Source organism: Acanthopagrus latus, chromosome 10 (assembly GCF_904848185.1).
Source record: "Acanthopagrus latus isolate v.2019 chromosome 10, fAcaLat1.1, whole genome shotgun sequence".
Lineage (NCBI taxonomy): Eukaryota > Metazoa > Chordata > Actinopteri > Spariformes > Sparidae > Acanthopagrus > Acanthopagrus latus.
Genome location: NC_051048.1, coordinates 3028714 through 3050787, shown reverse-complemented (window position 1 = coordinate 3050787; position 22074 = coordinate 3028714). Strand labels below are relative to the sequence as shown.

At 40.2% G+C, this 22074-nt stretch overlaps 2 protein-coding genes across 2 annotated transcripts; both read right to left on the bottom strand.

Moving 5' to 3' along the window:
* Positions 1 to 11475: 11475 nt before the first annotated feature.
* On the bottom strand, positions 11476 to 12918 carry LOC119027740. The gene is made up of 2 exons (XM_037113171.1): positions 12887 to 12918; positions 11476 to 12386 (listed from the first exon to the last, which is right to left on the bottom strand). The coding sequence occupies exon 2, from the start codon at positions 12382 to 12384 to the stop codon at positions 11476 to 11478; it is 909 nt and encodes a 302-aa protein (XP_036969066.1). The 5' UTR covers positions 12385 to 12386; positions 12887 to 12918.
* A 1031-nt stretch (positions 12919 to 13949) lies between these two features.
* LOC119027020 (P2Y purinoceptor 4-like) lies at positions 13950 to 16352 on the bottom strand. The gene is made up of 2 exons (XM_037111816.1): positions 16157 to 16352; positions 13950 to 15601 (listed from the first exon to the last, which is right to left on the bottom strand). Exon 2 carries the CDS (start codon positions 15597 to 15599, stop codon positions 14694 to 14696), a length of 906 nt encoding a protein of 301 aa, XP_036967711.1. The 5' UTR covers positions 15600 to 15601; positions 16157 to 16352; the 3' UTR covers positions 13950 to 14693.
* Between the last annotated feature and the right edge of the window lie 5722 nt (positions 16353 to 22074).

Here is a 22074-nt window from a genome sequence, read left to right as displayed (position 1 = left end):
ACAATAATAATAGTAATTATATCGCAGTGCATTTAGAATGAAACGATGCTCACCTTTTCTTTTTGAAATTGTCTGTGTCTCCAATCTGGCCTGCAGATCTCTGGTAGCTCCTCTCTATATATATCCATATTTGTGTATGAGGGCGTGTGTTTTATTCTGTCTGCGTGTATGAGAATGAACTGCAGACAGTCCAGCAGAAAGGTTTTTGCATGTCTGAAGCCTAATTAAGGTATCTTATTTATTGATACTTAATACTGTAAATCTCTGTAGGCAAATGTCCTCCCATAGGCAGAGAAGTCGGCAGTCAGATCCAGAAGCTCATTTGCATTTTGTTTACTGGAAACAATTATGATCACGATCATATCAGGTTTGTTTACTTTGAATCCAAACAGAGAGAGATCACTTTCTCCAGAGTTGCCTTCTCTAACTCTAACACCAAATAGAGATACGTGAAAGATATAAAGACTCAAACTTCTTTAATGAAATCACACTTGAAGCTACAACTTTACACCAAATGTTCGGGTTGGGGTTGTTCAGGTCTCGAGAACCATTCGTTCAGTCTTTTTTTACACTTGACAGGTTTGTTGCAGAGTTCAGCATCAAATTTGGTGCAATTTGGATGCACAACATGTTCAATATTCATATATTTTGAATAAACAACAAACAAGCTGTGGGAATGTTCTTTCTGCGCTCTGGCTCTTTGTGACCACCGGCCACTTAATCTCATGGGGAAGCAGACATAAACAAAATGGAGATTGGTGTGGTGCAACCATTTCCTCTAGTAACGCGTTGCATTTAAACAAGTTCAGATGAGTGTGGAGATGCAGTCAACTCTTCTTATTCCTCAACAGTAATATGTTATCTACTGTTAGCCTCAAGGATGTTTACTGATGCTAGGCAGCAACGTCACTGGTCACGGACTGATTTGCAGTTTTGGGGCAGATGCCAAAAAACGATATTAGGGAGTAGAAAATTCAGATATCTACAGTGAAATTGCATTTGACTCACATACATTGATAACTTCAGTTAAATTCTAGTTCTAGCGAGTAAGTGTCCATCATCCAAAATGTCATCAATGTCGTTCAGCATTGTCCGTTTCAGCTAAAGGCAGCATAGCAGTAGTAGGTAGGTAGAATTAAGCGGAGGGGATGTCAGTTCTAAAGTTTGAAATAATATAATTTATTGAGCTTAGGCACAAAAATGCATATTTTGTCCACAGAAAACAAGATGACATCATACAGTATGCAACAACCAAGGCCATTACAAGCTGCAACCTGAAAAACAATGAAAAACAGGCTCATTATGTATCACACAAGTCAACACAGCAGAAATATCTACCTATGAAATGAAACCATACATAATCTTACCACAAGCTATTTTCAAATCAACAATTAATTTAACGTCTTCACATTTCTATATGGCTGCAAAGAAACGTTTAATAATCCATGGCATGAACTGGGACAGCCCAGGTGTATCTAATCTGACCCTGGCCCTGATTTATTTTTGTTCTTGCAACACAGAAGTTTGCCTGCTCGCTGTAGGAAGAGCAAAGGTAACACCAGGCTGCTGGGCAGACAGACCCAGTTTCCAAACAACCACAGAGTGCAGCTTCCATCGTCCCCCAGCAGTGGTGTCACATACGTAACGGTGCTGATCATGTTCACCCCAAATCTTAACAGCAGCACTCCCAGTATGGCCATGATGGTGTAGAAAGCCCTCAGCTTTGATTTGTTAACCTGCTGTCTGCCCCCGCCCCCCTCCCCCGGCCCTGGACGAATCAGAACACAGAGAACAGAAAGGCTGCAGAAAGAGACGACAATTAATACGACGGTTATGGAACAAAAGAAGATGAGGGCGAATATGACTTGGTCTCCGATGTACAGGACACTTGTCAATGTAGCGCACAGCAGCCAAGCACAGCAGATAGTGATATCTCTGATTCTGACCCCTCTCTCCTGCTTCAGGCTCAGGTAGGTGACAGGGTGAACAACGGCCAGGTAGCGCTCCACACAGGTCAGGACGTGAATGAACATTTGTCCAAATAAGTTGATGAAGAAAAAGTAGAAGCCCATCATCATCATCATCTGTGAGAGATCAGTGTGGACACTGCAGCAGATGAGTGTGAACCCTGAGACACTCATCAGCTCTACGACCACCACGTGGTAGGTAAAGACGTCAGAGTGGCTCGTGGTCATGTTGGAGCGCTGCTGGCGCCATCGTTTGAAACCCAGGTAGATGATGTAGATGTAGAGAGGGAGGAGGAGGAGGATGCTGGTGATGGTCATGGCAGTGACGTGGACAGCCCCGGCTCTGGAGCTGCAGCACTCATGAAAGACAGAATACAGGGAGGGAGGAGGGAGGGAGGCATTAGAGGAGGACGAGGAGTTGACTGACATAGCTATGGGGAAGAGGCAGAGTGGAAAAGAAGAAAAACAAAACGAAAAATTAGGACTAGTAAAACATGAAATGAGAAAAGGGTCAACAGACATCCCAGGAAAACTGTGGCAGCCCCAAAATATGAGCAATCATCCCAAATCTCATTTTCTACCCTACTTGTCCAAAAACATGGACCAAACCTGAGATATGCTTAGTTACATCCTAATCAAAGGAACGTTAACTACTCTGTTGTCCACTGTGTTGTGTTTTTAACTGTTTTTCAACCAGTCAAGCTGTATTTTAAACCATAAAACTGAAAAACAGACTCATTTACTCAAATTATTGTTTCATGTTGTTTAAAAGAAAATGTAATGACATGTATTATAGGACCATTAAAGGGGCACTGTGTAGTTTTTGGAGAAGAAATTCTAACTCAGACTTTTACGAGGTAATAATACAACATTTTTTATTTTTTTTTTTACCATAGGTGATAGAAAGGTGGCATGGTCCGCCACATATAAACAAAGTAGAAACAAACGTTGTTGTCTTTTTGTTTGTATTTTCCTCATTTAGTTTGTTTTGGCATGAAATGAAATAAAATCTTTCTCCTCTGGTTCACATTTCTTTCCCCCCCATCTTTTAAAATAAACTCACCTTGTCTGCAGTTTCTAGATTGAGCTTCCTGATCTTGTCGTCGCCTCTCTGGGTGTGTGTGTGTGTGTGTGTGTGTGTGTGTGTGTGTGTGTGTGTGTGTGTGTGTGTGTCTGGACTGTGAACTGGTGTGATGTCCACAGACTCATTAATCACTGCACCTGTGTACATGTGTGTTTAAATAGTTTGTGGCTTCTTTTGCACGTTATGTCGCTCATCCACTTTGCATTTTTTGTAGTGTGTTGTGTCCGTCGCTCACAGGGGCAGAATGGCACATAAGCATATTGTTTATTGTTATACAGGATATTTATTGATAAGAGAATGGAAACATATAAAAATCATCAAGGCAGGACAGTTTTTTCAGTGTTTTTTGACGTATGTTGTATGTTGGTGACCAATGTCTCCTTTTTTAATAGAAACATGTTTATACACTCACAAGTTGATTATTTCAACAATTTAAAGTCTCAGAGTTTAAAACATGTCAGTTTCTTTTGCTGAAAATATGACATTTTGGAGAGAGTGTGTGTAAATGTGCTGTGTGTATATCTTCAGTGGTACCATGATTATTCTTGTGTTAAGAAATCCTTCCTCTCATCCCATCTGATGGTTTACATGGATGTTTGACAGAAATCAAATGAGCTGTAACTCAAAACCGGCACTTATTCAAATCATGCAGCGCCATTATGAGCAGAACACCTGTGTGTGTGTGTGTGTGTGTGTGTGTGTGTGTGTGTGTCACCTTAATACTTAAGCAATTTGTTACAAGTTTTTGTTTTTGTGTTTAACGTGTTTAAAACGTTTTTGGGGGCAACACGCGTCCTTACAATGTAGTTTTGTCTGTTATTTCAAAGTACAGATATTTCAGTCATATCATCATGTTTGAGGCTAATTTACCTGAACATAAAGAAAACAACAATTTTGAGTTCAGCCACAACTAACATTAAGATGGCAGTAGAGATATAAAAGACACTAGTAAAGCAACACAGTAGCTAAAATAAGCACAGCAGAAACATCAAATTTGACCATGCTTAACTATATATCTTTAAAAACACAACAGAAACAGCTGGAAATGACTCCCATAAGAGTCTTGGAAAACCAACTTCTACGGTCCCAAAGTGTGTGTAGACATCCAAAAGTTAAAATGTTGTGTCTTTATTATAATCATCTATATTTGTTACGTGAAAGAATTGCCATCCACTTCCAAGCTGTTCCTTGCTGAAGTACTTAACTACATGTATCTACTGTCAAACACACTGTAATAAACCAATTGCAACAGGTTCAACATGGAAAGAATTTATATCATAACTATACAAACACAATATTATATTTGGGAATCTACTGGGAAAAGACATTATGGGAACTCACTTTAAGTGAAACTCTCGCAAAAATGCAACTCAAAATCTCTATTTTTAAAACACTAAGAAGTCTCGACACAACATGAAACTTAGCTGGTAGCATCACCAGGGTCTCTACACATGAACACCAGCATCTAGAACATTGTTTGTGTACACAGAGTTCATTAAAAAGAACGTTTTTTTAACAACTCAGCTTAGCATATGCTTGTCCCACTTGCCACCATCCTTCGTCTGGCAGGCCGGTGGCGAGCGGAACAAGCTACTGCTAACATAAGTTGTTAAAAAAAAAACTTTCTTTTTATTAAACTATTTGTGGTTTTTACTACAATGTAGTTTATCTGCTCTGTGTAGAAAGAGCACAGGTAACACCAGACTGCTGGGCAGACAATACCAGGTAACAGTAAACCACATAACACATCTTTCAGTCACCACCAGCTGTGGTAATGCATACAGAACAATGTCGATAATATTCACCCCAAATCTGAACAGCAGCACTCCCAGTATGGCCAAGATGGTGTAGAAAGCTCTCAGCTTTGATTGGTCAACCTGCTGTCTGCCCCCACCCCTTTCCCTTGGCCCTGGACGAATCAGAACACAGAGAACTGAAAGGCTGCAGAAAGAAACAATGGTCATGATGAGCAAGAACACACACATGTAGAAGATGACGAGGAAAAGGTGGTTTTCACAGAACAAGAGAGCTGTTCCAGCAAAGCTCAGCACCCAAACACAGCCGATGGTGGTATTTCTGATCCTGATCCCACTCGCCTTCCTCAGGCTCAGGTAGGTGACGGGGTGAACCACAGCCAGGTAGCGCTCCACACAGGTCAGGATGTGAAACAACATCTGTCCATATATGTTGATGGATAAAAGGCAGATACCAACCATCATCACTTGTGGATGATCAGTGTGGACACCACAACAGATGAGTGTGGACCCAGTGACACTAATCAGCTCTACGGCGACCATGTGGTAGGTAAAGACATCGGAGTGGTTCATCGTCATGCTGGAGTGCTGCTGTCGCCAACGCTGGAGACCCAGGTAGGCGATGTAGATGTAGAGAGGGAGGAGGACGACGAAGCTGGTGACGGTGAAGAGGGTGATGCTCAAAGTGCCAGCTGTGGATCTGAAGCAGTGTTGCATTTCATAATACAGGCTGATGGAGGAAGGGGGAAAATGAGGGGGAAGGGAGGCGTTAGAGGAGGAAGAGGAGCTGGATGACATGACTAGAAGAGGGGAAAAAGACAGAAAGATGGAGAGGAAAACAAAGTTAACAAGTGGAAACAGTGAACTGTAAAACATACAGAGAGCAATGAGACCAAACCTCTGAAAGTCAGGACTCGAAACCATCTGTTAAATATTTAAAGTAAATGCAAAATGAGCAATGAAAGCGAAGAATTTTAACAAAGTTACAGATGGAAAAAAAGCATTGAGATAACTACAGATGTCTTCTGACAGAGGCAAAATGATGTGCAGGCCATAAAACTGTAACTATGAATTACTGGTCGCCCAAACTTCTCCCATTCTCACGCCTGAAATAACAACATTTCTTCTCTTTAAGGACATTTCCAAAATTTTCAAAAACACAATGAATACAAACACTTTGACATACACCTGACAACCTACTCGTTCAAAGCCACATCCTTAAAAGCCTTCAAACATCCAACAGGTAGAATAATAAAGCATTGGTCGTCTAATTTAACATCACTTTAATATGTAAAAATATGAACAAAGTCACCTCATCTGGTGCGATCGTTCTGATCTTCCTTCTCCGGTGTGTCAGACTACCAGCTGCAGTGCTGTCCTCACTGTGGCCTTCTTTGCATGTTGTTTGACCAGAAATCATTTGTCATTCAGTTATTTGTGCTACTTTGTTTTGACACAGATGCTGAGTGGAACCCCTGCTTAAAGACGCTTCAGCACTGAGACACAAACTTTTAGTTCTTAAAAGGGAATTCAGGCCTTTTTTTTAAACCTGGCCTTATATTTGGATGTTCTGGTTGTATCAATGATTGGTTCTTACATAAGTCTTGGATTTGGTCCAGTAGATCAGCTCAGTTGGCAGCTGTAATGGCTGCAAAGTGATCCTTCTGGACAAGTACGTCAAAGTGGTGTCCACGAAAGACACCCTGACCATCAGAGGTTCTGATTCTACGTGTCTGACAAACATTATGGAAATAATTCCTAAAGATTTAGAGCTTTTTGTAAGATAATAAGATCCGTCTTGTCAGGCCCTCGGGCTAAAAACTCTACCCAGTGAGGTTTGTAAGAAGACATCACTGTAATGTTCCTCTTCCTCATTAAATACATATATGTAGAGTGCACACAAACACACAACTGAGGTCAATCCCTATCTTTTGTGAGTATTTCATTTGGTACACTGTATATTATTTTACTGGACATTGATAAGTGCAGATCTAAACATTACAGACTGAAAGTAAAACTGTTTAAAGCTTAAACATTTTTCAGATTGTGCATCTTGTCTCCACCACTGTAACATACAAGAAAGCTTGAACTTCAATACATTTGTCAGTAAATAGATAAAACATGATGGAAACCACTTTGATTCACAACGTATGATGGTAACCGATTATTTGCAGTTTCACAGTTGATTTGTTGACAGACTACATTCTCTGGTATCTGTTGAAAAAATGTCTTTGAAAAAAAACCTCCACAATATATTGACTTTATCATGGCTTTTGTTTTTTCAAAGATCAGACTGACAGTAACATACTACAGGTCAAGAATGCAGTCCAGGTATAGTCATAATTCATCAAACAGCTATACAGTGTAAGAAATGTTATGTATTTCACCTCATCTGTCCATATAAATGAGCAGTAGCAAATGAGCTCCCTCTTGTTCTCTTAACACACTGAGCAATCTGTAACTCAGAATTAAGTTTTCTCTTTAAATTTACAATCTGGAATTTTACGCCACTAGGGGGCTCTCTATCAGAACAAAACAAGAGCCCTGAGGACTTCTCATTCACATTGGATTCTGCCATTCACTGACAGGAGGAGAGCACAGAGATTACCTTTAAACTTTTAAATTATAAAGTACACAATGAAATATAACAAAGTCAATAACAACCATTCAGTAGTTTTTAAACATTTTAATTCACAGAGAGTCAAACTCACATACCCTTCCAGTTTTTGCCCATGGGACCTTATTTCAGAAAAGCTTTGTATGATAGTGAATTGTGTCATGAATCACATACATGATATTTTTAAAATATAATTTTAAAGTCAATAAAGTTTGTCATCAAACTGATGAAATATCAGACGGTGAAAACACGTCATTCTAAAGACGCAGCCGACAGTCTGGTTACTGAGACAGTGCTACAACTTTCTTGACATGGAAAATTATCTTTTAAATTGAAATTCTTGGCACAATTGTCACATTTGTCTCTCCTCATTGACTACTGTACAGTATTTTCCAAAATAATGTCCCGTGAGGGCCACTGGTCCACTTTCTAACTTGACCTTTTTGTAAGATTAAAACCAGTCAACCCCAAAATATTATAGAGTTCAATTCATGGAGCTAATGTTAACAAGAAATATTGATCACAACTTATCTTATTGTGAATGCTTTTCTAATCTGAGCCTTGTCCTGATTTATTCTTGCTCTTACAACACAGAAGTTTTCCTGCTCTGTGGAGAAAAAGCAGAGGCAGCACCAGACTGCTGGGCTGATTGCATCCAATCGCAATCAGCTGCAAACGACAGCTGTCAGTCGCCCCCAGCAGCGTCAAGTTAACCAGGGCAGTGGTAACTACTCTACATCCAAATCTGAACATCAGCACTCCCAGTATGACCATGATGGTGTAGAACGCTCTCAGCTTTGATTGGTCAAGCTGCCGTCTGCCCCCACCCACTTCTCCCGGCCCTGGACGAATCAGAACACAGAGAACTGAAAGGCTGCAGAATAAAATGACAACTAAGACAAAGAAGATGAGACAAAAGTAGGCTATGCTGATGTAAATAGGGTCCATGGGCAAGAAACCTGTTCCTGCAATGCTCAGCAGCCAAATACAGCCGATGGTGATATTTCTGATTGTGATCCATCTCTCCTGCCTCAGGCTCAGATAGGTGACGGGGTGAACCACAGCCAGGTAGCGCTCCACACAGGTCAGGACGTGAAAGAATATCTGTCCAGTTAAATTGATGGCGTAAAGGTAGATACCCACTGTCATCATCTGTTGGAGATCAGTGATGGTGCCAAAGCAGACAAGAACGAACCCTAAGACACTCAACAGCTCTATGAGGACCATGTGGTAGGTAAAGAGGTCGAAGTGGCTCGTGGTCGAGTTGGAACGCTGCGTTCGCCATCTTTTGAGACCCAGGTAGAGGACGTAGATGTAGAGAGGGAGGAGGAGGACCATGCTGGTGATGGTGAAGGCGGTGATGCCGAAAATGCCAACTGTGGATCTGAAGCAGTTGTGGAAGAGATCATAGGTGCTGCTGGAGGTAGAGAGGGGAGCAGGAGGAAGAGAGGCGTTGGAGGAGGAAGAGGAGTTGATTGACATAACTATGGGCAAGGATCAGAGATGGAGTGAAAAAGGGGGAAAGATGGAAACATGGACAACAGGAAAATCAGGTAAATCACAATTGAGAAGAAGTAATGGCATGTTCAGACCGAAACCGATTACCTACAGTAGGAGAGCTCAGAGATTTATTTTCAAATTTCTGGGAATTAAAAGTGGATTCATCTTCACTCCTATTTATCAACATGACTGCAGCAGTGATCCGCAGAGGTGACGTCCATTATCGGTTGATTATATTCTGTAATATCGACAGAAGCTGGATGGAAACCTTACGTTTTGGATAAACAGAACTGGTGAGTTCATTAAGAAAGTTCAACTTCAGTTACACCCTAAAAGAAATCTATGAGAACACATATAAAGTCTCTAAAGAATATTGTTTTGTCATCTACGTAAAATTGACTGTACATTTTTCTTAAACATTGATAGAGATGAAACAATAATTTGAATAATCAGTAAGTCACTGGACATAAAGTAATCTGCAACCAATGTGATTCTTGCTTAATTGTCTCAGATTTTGTGTTTTCAAGCAAAATTGGCAAAAACATGAGAAACAATCTCTAGTTCTCATATCTCAGATGAGAAGGTTTGCAGCCTCTATTTGTTTTATGTCATGGTTAAACAAAAATCTTTGGGTTTCTGACTGAACAAAACAACACCGGACATTGTCGTTGTTTAAATACACTATTGATGAGACAATTAACTGAGACAATAAGTGCCTAATTTATCAACGACTAAAATAATCATGAGTTGCAGGCCTAAATGTTATTAACTAGAATATGTAATGATATTCTTAAAGTACACCCACCTTGTCAGTAGTATTTATTTCTGACCGTCCTTCTGCTGCGTATCAGAGTCAGTGATGGCTCAAAATGATGTGCGAGACAAATATACGGTATATTAAGTGTGTGTGTTTGCAATTTGTAATTTGCAAAACCAATTCAGAGTCTAATACTTTTTACACGGTCGATTACAATAGTCAAATGTTCTCATTGAACATCATGTTTGCTGGGAGATCAGAGCCCAAACTGTGCTGCGAGTATCAACATCAGCACTGACTGAACACCTGAAAAGTAAAATTAAATAAAATAAATTAATTCACTCATTTAGACCTGTGTTAATTAATAACTCATCAGATAAACTGTTAATATAACATGTTTTGTAAATACATTTTCAGTTTAATTTAGTGTCTGAACTGACAGTTTTCAAATAATATACCAATGCAAATACGAGTCATTTCATCCGTCCATTAAGATGAACTATGGACAGAATTCAAATTGCGTCTATTGAAGCGATGACTGGATTGTATTCAAATCAAACACAGTGATTTACTCCAGAGCGGCTGTCTGTTTTGTTTCATTCAAATATGAACTTGCAGATATAACATTACCTGCATATGAATGTGTATGTGCATGTGTGTGTGTGTTTTAACCACATTAAAAGCATCACTGAAACAATATTTATACTAATAAAATTCATACTAATAAAGGTAGTAACACTTTATTTGATTTATCTTTAGTTTTCAGCAAAACTTGATAGCACAACCCTGAAGAAGAGGAAGAGGAAGTCTATTTAAATGTCTTGATTAGTGACTGAATGAAATTTCAATTGTCATTTTTTTGGCAAAGCTGACACTGAGATGTCTTCGTCTTAATTATCAAACTTAAAGAACGGTGCTTAGCAATTAACTAATGGGGAAAAATCCAATGCATCTTGTTCAGCTTCTTGACACCACCTATACCACTGTCCATATTGTGTTGGTTGGTGGCAATGTCATGTTGTTTCTATATTCCAGATTCATACACTTTACATCCAGTTTAACAAAAACGCAATCTGGACTCTCAGAGCCAACACAACATTACAATAAATGAGCCACAAATTAAAACACTGACGACATAAATATTAGGGATACTTTAATGTATGCACGTTACTGGAGTTATGATGGATGAACATTACACAAAACATTCTACTTTACAACACACTTTAAAAGCAAAGATACAGGATGTGTGACGGAGAGAGAATAGATATAAAAAGTGTTGTATATGCGTCACACTGAAGTTACCATTCAATACAAATCATCTCTCTGTCTACTTAAGAGCCAGTTTTGGTACTTTTGTCATTAAATTGACTGTTAGCATTACAGGGTTAGCCTCTGCCAAGGTCTATTCAATTCACACCAGACTTGTACTTTGAGATTAAGTCACACTTGAGTCTTGTGTTACTAGTGTGATTACTAGTGTGGCCCTTATTAGCTCCATGTTGAGTTGATTTTCTAGGGATAACCCCCCAAAATCTCAGGCAAGCCTGCAGGGCCAGCAAGACATATGCTAAAGTCAGGGTTGGAACGTGGCATTGTGAACGCCTTCTTAGCCCGCAGCTAACGGTTCATTCATTCATGTTAGTTTATATTTTGTTTTGTTTTAAACTAAAATTCACCTCTTTAAATCAGCGAGTGTAAACTGTTGATGTGCCGCGCAAAAATGGAAAGCTTAGCAACTGTAAGTGAAGGGATACAAGTCAAAGTATCTGTATAATAATCTAATGTGACGACCATTATCATTTGCCGTTGTTCTTATAACACGGCAGTTTTCCTGACTTCTTGAGAAAGAGCAGAGACAAGGCCAGACTGCTGGGCAGACAGAACCAGAACATGGACAACCACAAACCACACCTTTCATCCTCCGACAGCGCTGGCGAGTTCATCAGGACAACAGAAATTACAGCCCCCCCAAATCTGAACAACAGCACTCCCAGTATGATCATGATGGTATAGAACGCCCTCAGCTTTGATTGGTCAACCTGCTGTCTGTCCCCGCCCCCTTCCCCCGGCCCAGGACGAATCAGAACACAGAGAACAGACAGGCTGCAGAAGGAGACAACGATAAGGACAAAGGATGTGGTACAAAGAGTGACAATTGTTATGCCAACTTGTTCAGTGTAAATATAAGCTGTCCCTGAAAAGCTCAGCAGCCAAGCACATCCGATGGCGACATTTCTGATCCCTTTCGCCTTCTTCAGGCTCAGGTAGGTGACGGGGTGGAGGACGGCCAGGTAGCGCTCCACACAGGTCAGGACGTGAAATGACATCTGTCCAGATAAGTTGATGCTGAAAAGGTAGGTGCCTGCCGTCATCAACTGTGGGAGATTTGCGTAGGCACCAAGGCAGACAAGAATGAACCCGAAGACACTCAACAGCTCTATGAAGACCATGTTGTAGGTAAAGAGGTCGGAGTGGCTCGTGGTCACGTTGGAGCGCTGTTGACGCCATTGTTTGAAACCCAGGCAGAGGACGTAGATGTAGAGAGGGAGGAGGAGGAGGATGCTGGTGATGGTGAAGGCGGTGATGTTGACAGTGCCGACTGTGGACCTGAAGCAGCCGTGAGAGACAGAAAACATGTTGAAGAAGGAAAAGAGGGGAGACGGAGGGAGGGAGGCGTTAGAGGAGGACGAGGAGTTGACTGACATGACTACAAGCAAGAGGCAGAAAGAGTGAAAAAGACAGAGATGGAGAGGGAAAATAACATTAAAATAGGGAAAGTAGTTAATGTTGTTGCTCACCTGTCCATACAAAAAGCCAGCTGATGCTCACACAGAGAAAATGAGCTACAATAATGTCAACAACAGTATTTTTTGATGATTGCCTTGTCATCAATGTAAAATGGAGTTTACAATTAAAGCATTACATGGTCTCTACAGTGTTTTCATACATGTATTAGCTGGTCAAATGAGAGGATTTTTGCAACTTCTGTTTGTTTTACATTTAATATCTTTGAGTTTAACAGTTTTGATCCAACAAAACGATCATCTTGGCCTCTGAGAAGCTGTCATGAGCTTTTCTGACATTTTAAAGACAACACAATTCATTTAAAAATAGGCGGTTCATTAAGTAACAATGAAAATAGGTGTTAGTTGCAGCCTTGAACATTTGTAACGAAAACGTGTTACAATATAGTCAAAAGCCACCCACCTTCTCTGTAGTGCGACGTTCCCTGTGCTGCGTTTCAGAGTCAGTGAAAGTTCAAGATTGGTATCGGATCCAGGTGTGTGTGTGTGTGTGTGTGTGTGTGTGTGTGTGTGTGTGTGTGTGTGTGTGTGTGTGTGTGTGTGTGGAACAGGTGGAAGCAGGAGTCTGAGGTTTTTGCACGGTTCACCTGTGTAGGTAAATTTTTCTCATCACAGTGTCCATTTCCAGGGAAACCAGAGCACAAACTGAGCTGGAAGCTTTGACATCTACGACGACTTAACCAAAACGTAAACAAATTCATTCGTTAACACCATCTGAGTTAATAACATTTGTGTCATGTTCCAGGTGTACAATAACGCAACAATGCAAATGTCTGTCATTTGGTTTCAGACCTCTAAAATGGCCAGATTTGAATTACAATTGTGTTTTAATTCAGATTTAATGAAGTGATTTAGCGTATTGCTGCTGTCTGTATTACAACCATACAAATATGAGAATGAATATGTAAGATTACTTGGAAGTGATTGGGAATTTTTTGATTTATCTTGGATTGATCGGGTTGTATGGAGGGACTTAAAGGCCAAAATTGTTGCACGTATGTATGAATACATTTTATATATACATGCCTTGTAAACAAGATGACTTAACACTGTGGAATATAAGCCAGCTTAATGGAAAAGTCCCACTGCAGCTATAAAAAAATGGGATGTTAACTGTTAACTGTGGATTTGACGCCCTCTGTGTAGGCGCTAACACCACGCTGTACCACCAAAGAAATGTAGTTGTACGTTGCAGCAATGCAGACTGAAAGGAATGTGATTGCTTTGTTAGGAATCATCGCATTTTTCAGCCTCATAGCACATTTATCCAGTTTAACAAAGACACAGTATGGACTCCCACAGCCGGAACAAGAATACAATGAATGAACCAGGAAATGTAAACACTGAGGACATAAAGATTAGTCCAACTTTTAATGTCAGCACATTATTGAAGCATTCCAACTTTATACAAATCATTTTACTTCACAACACACTTTTAAAGTAAAGATACAGGATGTGTGACATTTAGAAACTGACATGAAACTGACCGTTAGCTAAACCGTTATCAGACTAGCATAGCAGCCGTAAATATGTCCGTCAAACCTTGTAGTTTAAACAGTGGTGTCTAACTTTTAAGCTTTTGTAAAATGAAAACCACAATAATAAAAGAGGATCAGTTTTAACAGTGTGTTTGTCTGCTCTAATCTTATATTTCATGCATGTCTATCCACCTACAGTAGTATGTCAACACATCCTCTCAGGACAAGGAGAAAATCATTTCTCTAACTAAATTAGATTAGTCATTGGATATAGTTTATGCCCAGTGTAAGCTAAACTTAGCAGCTCTAGCAGTGTAATGTGTTACAAATATAAGCAGAATTGGAAGGTTGCTCCACAAATAAAGAGGACATGGCTCGGTGGAGCCACTTGCGAGACCTCGGGTCACAAGCGGGAGTCAGCACAGCATGACAAGTTTATCACCTGAGATCGAACATGGCTGGACACCAAACTGGGACTGAAAACAACCTCTGAGAATGATTAATTTTGTGGCAGGGTATAAAGAACAGAGGCGATTTACAGCAGCTCTGATAAAAGACACAGCGGGCTGGAAGAAGCTGCTTATTTCAGCCTTCAGCTTCTCTTGAGATAAACTTGATTTCAAAGGATGAACCGTTGTATATTTCTGTTTTCATTTTCTATGAAAAAAGATGTATAATATGTCTGTCTGTTGCCACAAGTGTAGGGTAACAGAGTATTAGTAGCAAGCATTTTTATTTGTTGTTTTTCTGACAACACGGCAGTTTTCCTGCTCTTTGTAGAAAGAGCAGAGGTAACAGCAGACTGCTGGGCAGCCAGGACCAGTTTGCAGAATAACACAAAGCACAGCGATGATTCTCTGACAGCTGTGGTAAGCTCATCAGTACGCTGAATGTCACCATACCCACAAATCTGAACAGCAGCACTCCCAGTATGATCATGATGGTGTAGAACGCCCTCAGCTTTGATTGGTCAACCTGCTGTCTGGCCCCGCCCCCTTCCCCTGGCCCTGGACGAATCAGAACACAGAGAACTGAAAGGCTGCAGAAGGAGATGACAATGAAGATTAAAAATCCGCCACTATAATTAAGGATGATGAGGAATGTGGTGTCTATGTTGATAAGAGCTGTCCCTGCAATGCACATTAGCCAAATGCAGCCGATGGTGATGTTTCTGTTTCTGACCCATTTCTCCTTCTTCAGGCTCAGGTAGGTGACGGGGTGAACGACAGCCAGGTAGCGCTCCACACAGGTCAGGACGTGAAAAAACCTCTCTCCAAACAAGTTGAGGAAGAAAAGGTAGGTACCCACAACCATCATCTGTGGGAGATCTGTTAAGGCACCAGAAAACATGATGCTGAGCCCCAAGACGCTCATCATCTCTGCGACGATCATGTGGTAGGTAAAGACATCAGAGTGACGTGAGTTGGAGCGCTGTTGGCGCCATCGTTGGAGGCCCAGGTAAAGGACGTAGACGTAGAGAGAGAGGTGGAGGACATTGATGATGGTTAAGGCGATGATGTGAAAAGTGCCAGCTGTGGATCTGAGGCAGCTTCGAAAGAGAGAAAACATGTTGGAGAGGGAAGAGAGCGGAGACAGAGGAAGGGAAGCGTTAGAGGAGGACGAGGAGTTGACTGACATGACTACAAGCAAGAGGCCGAAAGAGTGAAAAAGCGGGAAAAGATGGAGAGGAAAACAAGAACAAGTGAAAATGAATACGTCATTGCTCATTTTATCTTCACTGTGTACATGTGAAGCACATAATGATTCACTTCGGTTTATACTCAGAGACGCAACTCAGACTGAGAGGAAACAAGCTAAAAACAAGATTGTCAACAAGAGTGTCTTTTCATATCAGCATGAACAACAAACACTAATAAAGCTGCAACACTTGATTAATTTGATAAGTTGACTGACAGAAAAAAAAATGCTTGATGATAAGTTAAATTTCCAGCAAAAGTAGTGTAGTTATGATAAACATTCTCCGACTCTAGAGACATTATTGTTAACCAAACATTGGGTTTTAAATGTTGGTCAAGACATTTGCAGACGTCACCTTGGACTCAGAAGTTGTGATAAACCTTTTTTTTTTCATAGAGAAAATAGGTTGCTGATCAATCAATAATGAAAATTAATCATAACTTAACTGTGAACATTAATAACTTAAATATGGTTGTGTATTCTTTAAAGACACCTACCTTCTCCGGAGTGTGATGTTTCTCACGCTGTGTTTCAGAGTGAGTGACGGCTCGCGATTAATATCATATCCAAATATAGTGTAATATTAATGTGTGTGTGTGTGTGTGTGTGTGTGTGTGTGTGTGTGTGTGTGTGTGTGTGTGTGTTGAACAGGTGGAAGCAGGACTGTGTGGGGGTGTTTTTTTGCATGCTGATGCTCTTTTCACGGTTCAATTTCTGTAGGTAAATCTTTTTCTCGTCACTCTCTCCGTTTCCACGGTGACCAGAGCCCAGACTGAGCTGTGTAGCAACATCTGCGTAGACGTAACAAACACATTCATCCATTTGTAAACCACAGCTTCATGAAGCACACGCCAGATAAAGTCAGAGTTTACAAATCAATGAATGTATTAAGTATTTGAGATGACATTAATGATATTTCCAGGTAAATGGTATGTGAGTCATTTCATCGATCAATGAAGACGGACATTTGGCAGAATGTAAATGACAATTATGTTTGCATTTATAATATTACTTGGAAATGAAAGTGTGTTTGTGGATTTGTTTCTTGTTCTTTGTTTAATATTGAGTTTGTATGGAAAGTCATACGGGCCAAAATTCAATACATAAATGAACATATAAATCAGTGAATAGATACATAATCAGATCATTAAATGCCGAAGTAAAAGATAAGTACACAATTCTGACAAAATGCTTCACCAAATGAATGAGTTAAAAATTAAAGGTGTTATTGATCATATTCAGCTGCTTAATGTGTTGATGAACAAAACAATCATTTTCAACCGAACAAAAAACATTTAATTATTAATTCACAATCATAACAATGTTTTCAAGGACACTGGATCATCTTATTCTACAAGTCCTATAGATGTTTTATTCTTTTTAAAAGATTTGTCGACATTAATATGTTTTCAATATGACCTTTGACGCGTCATAACCATATAATTATAAATCAATAAACAAATTATTATATCTATTCCAATGTGTACTCAATGTGTAATCAAATGTCACATCAGTAATATAGGGAGTTCATAAATTTGCACAGTGACATTAGCCAGCTCATTTCACCATTGCTAATGCTAGCTAGCTAACTCCAGTACGGGCCCAGCAAATTCTACCTAATATTAGCAACCTAGCAGTAGCAACATAAACTTTTGATTTCTTGCTATGTTAATTAATGTTTGCTAGGTAGTGTTAGCAACTATAGCTAGTGCAACAATCTGACAGCCAATCTGGATGAATACAACATAACGTGTTAAAAACATGCCACAATGGTCTAACTACCAAACTTGAAAAAAGAAAGGAAAAGAAATGATTCTTTCTTAGCTGCTGGACAACACCTACAGCTTTGCCTGCATTGTATTGATTAGCTTGTTGGTTGGTAAGCTACAAATTTTACAAAGTTTACAAATTTCAAATGTCCAGACCCATAGTCAAGACATCAAGTTTAATAAAAAAAAAAAGACAATGGGGACATCGACAACCTTCGCAAGAATATGTACATTGTCTGAGCAAAAGTTAAAACACTGACCAACGGTTCTAATACACACGAAATATTTTACATTTAGAGGTGATAAATGTCTTAAATAATAAGCATCACATGTTGCATTTGACACACAATGATACCTGTATATTATACTCAAAGGACTGTTGTGTATAGTTAAAGGTACAATGTGTTGCAATTGGCCAGCTGTTAGCATGCTGATTTGAGTAGCTGCAAAGACATCAAAATGTAAAACACATTATTTCTTCACATTCTGTTGATAATTTTAGGTCATTTTTTGAATCTTTCGTAACAACAATTCTGACATATTGCACCCCTACAGGCCTTGTAGATCAGACTGTGCTGTCTATATTTAAACTAATCTAAATGAAGATCCTCATCGTTATTCATTGTTGGTCTGACAACGCACAAGTTTTCCTGCTCTTTGTAGGAAAAGCAGAGGTAAGACCAGACTGCTGGGCAGACAGAACCAGGTGATAGACGCCTGCATGGCACACGTCTCAACAAACAACTGCTGCTCTGACCAAACCTCGACTGCAACCAGTGAAAAACCCACAAATCTGAACAGCAGCACTCCCAGTATGATCATGATGGTGAAGAACGCCCTCAGCTTTGATCGGTCAACCTGCTGTCTGCCCCCGCCCCCTTCCCCTGGCCCTGGGCGAATCAGAACACAGAGAACTGAAAGGCTGCTGAAGAAGACAACAACAACGATGATGACCATGTATAAAAAAGTGAGAATGATCAGGAAAATGTTGTTTTCCATGAAGAGGACACCTGAACCTGTAATGCACAGCAGCCAAACACAGCTGATGATGATGTTTCTGATCCTGATCCCTCTCTCCCTCTTCATGCTCAGGTAGGTGACGGGGTGAATGATGGCCAGGTAGCGCTCCACACAGGTCAGGATGTGGAATGACATCTGTCCAGACATGTTGATGTTGAAAAGGCACATACCCACTGTTACCACCTGTGGGAGATCAGTGTGGGCACCACAACAAGTGACTGTGGACCCGAGGACACTAATCAGCTCTATGACGACCATGTGGTAGGTGAAGACATCGGAGTGGCTCGTGGTCGTGTTGGAGCGCTGTTGGCGCCATCGTTGGAGACCGAGGTAGAGGACGTAGACGTAGAGAGGGAGGAGGAGGAGGATGCTGACGACGGTGAAGGCGGTGATGTTCACAGTGCCAACTGCAGATCTGAAGCAGGACACGAAAAGCAGCAAGCTGGTGGAAGAGGAGGAAGACGGAGGAATGGAAGAGGAGTTGCCCGACATAACGATGGCTGACGGGCAGAAATAGAGAGAAGAAGAGGGAAAGATAAAATATTAACAAGTGAAATCATCGTGAAATATATACGTGAAAACTCCTAGTTTAACAACAGTGTGTTCTGGTGATTGTCTCATCGTTCATGTGACAAAGACTGTACAATAAAAACAAAATAAAACATTTTTTCAACAGTAAAATACAGACAACTTATTTGATTATCAATAAATCATTTAAAAAAGCAAACAACAGTGAACACATGATAAACATTCTCTGGCTCTAGCTTCTCAAATCAGAGTCATTTCAGCTCTGATCTGTTTAACATTGTCGTGGACGAAATGTTTTAGGATTTTGGAAGTTTGATCAAACAAAACAAGACTTTTACTTAAAGATAAAGATCAATATCGATAATCAGATTTAACATCTCACCTGGTCTGTAGATGTTCCTGACCTTCCCTCTGCTGCCTGTCAGAGTCAGTGACGGCTCAAATACACATCCAGTATATTATTACTATTACCAGTACTGATGTGGATCAGGTGGAAGCAGGACTGTGGGGGTTTTGCATGTTGCTAAGGCAATCCAGACTTTATGAGACTTTTCTACATGGTTAATTTCTGCAGGCAAATATTGTCATCGTGCTCTCCAGACTGTGACGGAGGTCAGCTCAGGTTCAACAACTCAGCTACCAACAGACATCCAGGTGTTTTGAGTCTGAGTGTCATTTCTTTTCTATCACTCAGGGAACTAACACTGATGTATTTGTGTGTATTTATAAATTATAACAATTCAATAGCTTATTTGCTTGTTTTCCCTCTATTGTACATTTTCACTTGCAAGTGTAGTACTTCAATTTGTCCACTAGATGTCAGCATGTATCACTTAATTCCTCTCAAGATAATCTCAATTTTCTGACCTGAGAATCAGTGATGATTTGTTTACTCGTCATGACAGTACATAGTTTGTCTTGGCATCTTGAAATGCACCATGGGAGATGTAGGATCCAGCATTTCTGGAAGCTTGAGCCATACGAGAGTCTAAAAATCGGGATCTGGAAGACAGCTGCACCAGTTAATCTCCTTGTAATCAGCCTCTTGTGAGTTTTACATCTATATGGAACTAAACTCATGCTGGTGATGTCTAATCTCAACATCTCTGTGTGACATTAATGAACTGTTTGTTTTGTTTTCTTATTTTTTTCCAATATTTAGGAGGAGTACCTTGGAAAAGCTGGACCCTCCATTTTATTGTCTTTATATAAAAAAACTGTTTATTGTATTAAAAAGAAGAAGAAGACATAGAAACAATATAGCACCTTTAAAAACAGAGTTTATGAAGTGCTTTGCCTGAAGAAAACAGAAAATGTGAGTCAGTGTGATTAACTACAAGTGAAAGAAGTAAAGGCAATAAAACAGGAAATCAACACATAAAGTATCTAAAAATAAAAATAAATCAAATAATAAAATCAGTTGTTCACAATAATGTTTTGAACTCCAAACTTTAGCAAGCAGATTATCTCTCCTTTATCTAAAATTAAGTCCTAACCATCTAATATTGGACTATTAATATTAGAGGTTTGCAAAAGATATACTGAAGTAGACTTCACCAGCTGTAACAGAATTTCTGGAATTCAGTAATAACTGTAAGTATTCATATACCGCTCGAGTGTTTGCCTACATCCAGATGGTTGTCTAGTTGAGGACAAGTCATCTCTGATGTGTCACTTAGCTTCAGTCACCGGAGCGAAGCTGCTGTTAGCTGTTGATGGCTGCTTGTAAATCATCATGTGTGTTTTTTGAGGACACGGATAAAATGACACTCTTGTGACAATGTAAAAAGAATTACAGACTGAAGAGAGAAACTTTAAAGTCACGCGGTGCACGGTTGTCCTTTTTCCATTCGATAAAGAAAACAGACGTGACATATTTATTTTTGTGACATTTTGTGAGTTCTTTTTACGCCGGAGTGGAGCCCAAGTGGGTACCTGAGAAATGTTAAATGGAAAACATACTGGAATGTGCTAAATTGCTCTGCGCTAAAAGCTCTCTAATGTTGCTATGACTCACTTTATTTGCATAAAAGTTGTCAGAGGTAACATTCAGATGTTCTTCTGTGTTTCACCAGAGATTTGGAGCTGCGACTGCATTGTTCCTCAGAGATGTTCAGTCTAAAATTGTATGTTTTGGGGGGGCAGAAATATTCTTTTATGCTGTGTGCCAACTTCACTCACTCAGACCCAGTGACATGTATACTTGTACTTACACATCTGAACTTATATTTAAGTAAGTAATAAGTGTTCCCTTTGTTATGATACCTTGATGATTCAGATAGATCTTGCAGATGAAGATAAACACTTGAGGTACAAAGTGGTATTAGGAGACCGGACAGGGCCGAGGCTAGCTGGTTAGCATGCTAACTTCATCAACACTGTTGTCTCCTCAATAACAGAACATAAGGTGTGTTGCTGTGAGCAGTGACTTACTCTTTCTGTAAGCAGTATAACTAGTTTATTACATTTGTTAGGTAACTTTGCCCGATGCTGATCGTGTATTTCCAGTGTCGGCAATTTAATCAGCAGCTGTACTACTGCTTTTTTGTTTTGTTTTGTCTTAAAGCCAAAATACTTTTTTTCTGGAGAACAGCATGTCTTTTTTCCAGCATGAGAAAACTCACACACACACACACACACACACACACACACACACACACACACACACACATATCCACAGGGGGAGTTTCCTGTTAAAGTGCACAGGAGCAGAAGGGGGAGGAGCGAGGAGGGGAAAGTGGGAGGAGAGGAGGGGAGGAATGTCAGAGCAGAGGCATTGTGTTTGGTTATCGCACGACCAGAGAGCGAGAGAGAGAGAGAGAGAGAGCGAGAGAGAGAGAGAGGAGGGAGGGAAGGAGTTAGCCTGCTGGGAAGTAGAAAAGCCTGTCAGAAGGAGGTGTGACTCAGCCGAGGACGGACAAGCTGCTGCGCCTACATGCTCCTCTGCTGGAGACGTGGATCAATCGGCAGCAGGCTGGAGGACTAACCAGCTGATTTCAATTCTTCTTGAATGATTGGACGTCTGATTTGAGGATCGTTGGATCAGTTTGAGGATCGAACTCCTCGTTGGCTGACTTGAAGTCTGAACTGATCGGTTT

What these genes read in the sequence shown, in the direction of transcription:
- LOC119027740 (XM_037113171.1), bottom strand. Translation starts at nt 12,384, where the DNA reads ATGTCAGTCAACTCCTCGTCCTCCTCTAACGCCTCCCTCCCTCCGTCT.
- LOC119027020 (XM_037111816.1), bottom strand. Translation starts at nt 15,599, where the DNA reads ATGTCAGTCAACTCCTCGTCCTCCTCTAACGCTTCCCTTCCTCTGTCT.